Source organism: Pituophis catenifer, unplaced genomic scaffold, assembly GCF_029215685.1.
Source record: "Pituophis catenifer annectens isolate HBS135680 unplaced genomic scaffold, rPitCat1.0.hap2 SCAF_1, whole genome shotgun sequence".
Classification (NCBI taxonomy): domain Eukaryota; kingdom Metazoa; phylum Chordata; class Lepidosauria; order Squamata; family Colubridae; genus Pituophis; species Pituophis catenifer.
The window spans coordinates 82,385,971-82,391,970 of record NW_027256881.1 but is presented as its reverse complement, the minus strand read 5'-3'; the positions used below and the strand labels follow the sequence as shown (position 1 = coordinate 82,391,970).

General features: G+C 44.2%; 1 protein-coding gene across 1 annotated transcript in view; it reads left to right on the top strand.

Moving 5' to 3' along the window:
• The first annotated feature begins 1,251 nt into the window (after positions 1-1,251).
• Positions 1,252-6,000, top strand: part of PPP1R14C (protein phosphatase 1 regulatory inhibitor subunit 14C) — a 57,033-nt gene continuing 52,284 nt past the window's right edge. The window contains exon 1 of the mRNA XM_070951926.1: positions 1,252-1,759. Within this exon, the coding sequence (XP_070808027.1) occupies positions 1,478-1,759 (282 nt within the window). The 5' untranslated portion in view covers positions 1,252-1,477. The remainder of the gene's footprint in view (positions 1,760-6,000) is intronic.

Sequence of the window (6,000 nt, the reverse complement as noted above, 5' to 3'; positions counted from 1 at the left end):
CTGTGTTGGTCAAATCGCATGTTGAATTATTGTGTACAATTTGGAGCATCACACTATGAAGGATTTAGACAGATTCAGAGAATAACAGTAGAAATAAATGCAAGGGAATTTAATATGCTCCAGTTATTGTGTCTGCAACTTTAAGATATATTATTCAATGGCAGCTGTGTTTTATGTATACTCCCAAATGCAGAGACTTTCACAAGACCATCCAAATGTTATTTTCCCTACTATTGATTTAAATTCCCAAGAACAGAAACCGGGTTGCCAAATTGACCAAACATGCCTGCTTGCAGAAGAATCATACTACGAGGGGTCGTTGGTGTTCTCTGAGCTTGCTTTTTTTCTTGCAAATATTTCATTACCCAAACTAGGTAATATCATCAGCGCCAGTAAGGAGTGCGGTGTTACTAGCACTGATGTTGTTACTTAGATGGGTATGAAATGTCGGCAAGAAAACAAGCAAGCTCAGAGAGCACCAAGGACCCCTCATGTCAACCCTGAGCTATAAATATTTTCTATTAGAATCATACTACTTTAAACCTGAATTCACAGATTGCACACGGCCTTATTCTCTAATTATGCATGAATTTGTATGAATGCAATTTAGTCAACAAACCACAGCTAAGCCAACTATGGTTTTTCATGGAAACAGATTTCAATCACCCATGTAAATCCATAGTTTGCCTACTCCTAATTATTTCGGTAAGCCCAAACTGCCTTTGCTCACACACACAGATAAATGTGCGGCTTAAATGCAAATCTTGATTTACAAGCCACAAATAAGCAAACTGTGGTTTGTTTACTTGTGGCTTGTACATCAAGATTTGCATTTACACAGCTGCATGAATATGTTCGCCCGCTGTGGTGTCTTCTAGATTGCTTGACGGATGTAAGAGACTTCTGAAGTCCCACACAAACATTTATCGGAACCCAAATTATGTTAGCATCAGAGAAAAAGATCAGCCGGGATAGACGTGTTTCACCCTGGTACGACTTCTGTCCTTCAAAGAGCTGCGTGGGCAAAGCTCTACCGAGCGCATTTCAGCCCAAACCCCCAGCAGCTCTAAGTCGGCCCCAAAAGTAGTAGGTCTGCAATCGCCTTAAAGGCGCAGGAGATCCGTCGGGAGGGCGGGAAAAGTCAGGAGCGGCCCCGAAGGACCGACAAGGAGCAAATGTGTGGCGTAGCGAAGCGCTGGCCGTGTCTTTAAGGCGTTGTCCCCGCCCCGTTTTCAGACTGCTGGACAGCCCGCCTTCCTCCTGCCGAACCGGCGGCGGAGGAGCGAGCAGTGCCGTGAGAGGCTACGAGCTGCAGGTGTAGGCAGGCGAGCGCTCCCGCACGGCGGCGGTGGCGGTGGCGTGGCCGGAGGAGGTCATCTTCGTCGGCAGCCATACCGCTAGTTCCGGCGGCGCTCCCCGAAGCACCGATCGCCCGCCCGGAGGAAGGGATCTGCTGCCCACGAGGCTGAGCTGGAACATGTCGGTGGTTACCGGAGGTAGCGAACCGGGCCCCGCCGCCACCGCCGCCGCCGCCACCGGGGGAGGCGCCGGCGGAGGGACCCGCGTTTTCTTTCAGAGCCCGCGCGGAAGCGCCTCCCGGGAAGATTCGGTCGCCCCCGCCGTGGTCCAAGTCCAGCAGCAGCAGCGGCGCCACCAGCAGGGCAAAGTGACGGTCAAGTACGATCGGAAAGAGCTGCGTAAAAGGCTAGTGCTGGAAGAGTGGATCGTGGAGCAGCTCGGGCAGCTGTACGGCTGCGAGGTACCCGCTCGTTGTCGCGCCCCTTCGCAGCCCGATCTCGCCCTGAAGGCGCGTCCGAACCGTGGAAAGCCCCGGGCCCGTCGAGGGGCCGAGGCAGCGCGCACCACACCCCTGACGGTCCGGCTCCCCCCCACCCCATTCGGGAGGAGAGCTGAACCCGGGAGCCGCGGAGTTGGCTCTTCCCTGCCTGCCTTGTGCAGCTGGAGGAGAGCCAGCGCTGCTGCTCTTGGCTACCTCGCCGGGAGCTTTAGCTCACCCTGGCGACTCGTTGCTTGCGGGGATTAAGTCCCTCGCTTTCTACTACTAGTGTATTCGCCGTTCGGATGTTCCCGAGTAGAGACCGATCCATCCGTCCGCAGGCGAGGAGATCCTTTCCTAACAGTTTGGAAAGGACGAGGGTTTGGGAGGGGGGGGTGTAGCTTGCCTTACTGGGAGCGGGCGTTGAGTGTCCCTGTGCGCTGCCACCTCCAAATGACATTCGTGGGCTTCCCTCTCCCCCTTCTTTTGGCCGCCTTTTCCTGCTGCTGCTTTTCCTTTTATTTGCCAGGGCAATCGGTGCATCCATGAAGGAGTCTTATTTTGCACACAGTTGTTAGTTACCTTTGCTGTTTCTTGAAAATAAGTAGACTTGTATATACAGGTGGGGGGTGGGGGGTGGGGGGAGATAAGCTTAGCCTTCATGCATGCGGTGTGTGCTTTATGTACCATGTGATACATGTCACACTCTGTGTTTCTGCCTACATCAGTTTAGCTGAGATCCTTAACCCTGCAGGCAGTGAAGCTCTGATTTATTTGAGCCCAGAAGAAGTCCCTTTTCTGCCTTCCTGGGTTTAAAATTCCTAGTGACATATAATACTGCACTTTTTTTTTTTTTTTTTGCCATTGTAGATGCCATGTCTGTTCATATTTCTGACTGCTAAATTCCCTCCATCTGTGATTCTAAACTGCAGCTTTAGGATGAAAATATATTTTATTAATCTTGGTTAGGTGAAGAGAGCTTTTCTGATTAAATAAAGCTACCTAAGGTGGGAAGAAGTTCAGGGAATGAACCTTCTGCATTTTTCTCCCCTTCCCCCAAATATATTTAAAGCTTGAGCCGGAATCTGTTGAGGCTTGTGAACAGAGAAGTTAAATGAGAATCTGATTTATTTTCCTCTGCACCAAGGATCTTCCTGTTGAGTGAAAAGTGACTGACATTTGAATGTGATTATTAGCTGTCCCTAGAGTCAAAAGAAACAAAATACTCCCTAGATTAGCAAAAGGCATTTTATGTAGGTTCTTTAAAAAGTGCATCTGAAGGGATAATATTCAACTACTGGTACTTCTGGTTCTAAATGTATTTGTAGTGGGGTTTGATTTTTTTAAAAAATTGTTAATCAACAAAATTACACAAAGATGGCATCTGTTTCCATAAACATTTTGCCATTTTTTAAATCTTTCAATGGCTCAAGTAGTGGCAATATATAAATGAAATCTGTTCCTTTAGAAGTAGCCATATAATACCAAAGTCATTTTCCTAAGAAACTATTAATTTATTACACAGCTAATATTTTGAAAGCAGACCTTTCTTTAAAACCTGAGGAACCTGAGGCAAAGGGATTTTTAAGAAACTGGTGCATTTACAAAATATCCCATACTTTCCCACCTTTTCCCTTCCATCTTTTTGCTTACCAGAAAGTTCATTAACGACAGAAAGCTGGTATGTAGTTCCATATCTCTTTTGTTGATAGTGCTAGGATAGTGTTTTTCAACTTCGGCCATTGTAAAATATGTGGACTTCAATCCGCAGAATTCCCCAGGTAGCATAGCCATCTGGAGAATTCTGGGAGTTGAAGTCCATACGGTTTAAAGTTACTTAAGTTAAGAAACCTAGGAATTAATTATCTGCAACAGAGAAGTGGAGGCAGTAGGTCCAATCCCATATGCCAGTCTGGATTATCTGACTTGTGGATGTCAGGGTGAGGCCATGCTGTCTCCCCCTTTGCTAGCTGCTCTGTGCTTTCCCTGCCTGTTGGTATCATCCCTTCCCCACAGCCAGCTGCTGTGGGCTGTCCTGCCAGCATGTCTGGCATATGTGTCAGACGAACCATTCCAGATTTGTCTGACCTGTTTTCTTCCATTGGGAAAGCGCATAGCAAAATATAAGGATTTCTGCTCTGATAGGAACCCTCCTTTAACTGCAAAACTTTTAAATATGTTTTTGAAGATTAAGAAGTGCAGTTACGCTGTTTCAAATCAGTAGAAGTTAATTTACCCGGAGATGAGGCTAACAAGGATTTAATTAACAATGGATTATGTTGCAGGGTTCCTGTAAACTGTATTTTAGCACAACTACCCAGTCTACAATAGAGGTAGAATAGTGAATGACTATTGGAATAGAATAATAGCGAATGATGTTGGAGGGTTGTTACATATTATTCTTTCTAGTTAACCTACAATGCAGTAAGGAAATAAAAATACTGGATAATATTACGGGATATTATAATCTGTATTTCATTCACTTTTCATTCAAAATTTAATATAGCTGGACAACATCATAGGATACATTCACCCAACATAAATAATGTGATTACTGAATCAGCCAATGTACTGAGTTTGTACAGTACACTGAACCAAATGATCTGGTTTTTTTCTTGCTAGAGAAAAACTAACCAAGGTAGCTTTTAGTAAATGCAGCTACTTGGTATGAAAGTAACTCATTTAAGCAACTGGGGCAACCTGAGCTTGTGAGGTTACTGTGAACCACTCAAGAGTCTGTGCTATAATATACTGCTCAAAAAAATAAAGGGAACACAAGCAGAAGACGTCCGAGATCTAAATGAATGAAATAGCCTTATTAAATACTTCGTTCGTTTCATACAGTAGTTTGTGTTCCCTTTAGTTGTTTGAGCAGTGTATAAACTACTGTATGTAACAAACAAAGTATTTAATAAGGCTATTTCATTCATTCAGATCTCGGATATCTTCTGCTTGTGTTCCCTCTATTTTTTTGAGCAGTATAGGGTAAACCTTATTGTATGACTCTCATACCCTGCTCTTTCCCAGGTCCTTCCATTCTGCAAAATGGGCAATGAATGGAATTTCCTTTCTGCTTTTTATGAGCAAGGCTATTAGTTTAACATGTCGTGCTAAATAAGAAGAGGGTTAGAAAAAAATAGGAGTACTTCTCTGCTATTTTCTTCAGTTGGGAGGCTAAATGGATAGATACCCTCTTCCAGTTATTTTCACATCTTAGTTTCCTTCACTGATCTGCGTGGGTAGAGCTCACTTCCATGCCTAGGGACATTTAAATTATCTTTTCAGAGCAATTCAGGAAAGATGCCTGTGGCTGATGGTACATCACTTTCTGGTTAGGTGCTGCAGAATTATCGTGAAGATGACTAAGTTAAAACAAATGGGGCAGCTGCTTTTTAGCTTTCATGCTTGAAAGGAGATGCTCACCAGTAGATGTGTTCACCAATAAGCCACATTTTGGCTTTTTGGGTTATTTCAATATCCAACTAATGTTTAGTCCTAAAAGCTTCCTTTTTAGTTTTCTTTCTAAAGATTTCTTGAACTAACATAGTGGCAAGAATTCTCTGGAGTCTTATGTGTGGAACTTGGAAATTGGCATTCCCCTTGAAGATTAAAATACATCAGAGAATAGACATGTTGGAAGTCTGTCCTTAATACAGGTAGTCCTCGACTTACAACAGTTACTTTAGTGACAGTTCAAAGTTACAACGGCACTGAAAAAGTGACTTATGACCGTTTTTCACACTTAAGACCTTTGCGGCATCCCCATGGTCATGTGATCAAAATTCAGATACTTGGCAACTGGGTCATATTTATGACGGCTGGTTTGTCCCAGGGTCATGGGATCGCCTTTTGCGACCTTCCGACAAGCACAGTCAATGGGGAAGTAAGATTCTTATTAACTTTTAATAGTTATTAACTATTCGCCATGGGTGAATAGGCAGCAATATAAATCTAATAAATAAACTTATCAACTGCAGTGATTCACTTAACAGCTGTGGCAAGGAAGGTCGTAACACGGGGCAAAACTCACTTAACAATAGAAACGTTGGGCTCAATTGGGGCCACAGGTCAAGGACTATCTGTATTGTAGACCTTGATCAAAGGAATATAAGTGGAGGAAAGATCCAACTTAATCTTTTTTCCCTTTTTTCACCATGCCATTTTTGGGCTTGTATCCTCTCTTGCAAGGAGAATGTATGGGTGCTGGTAAGCCTCCACCAGGG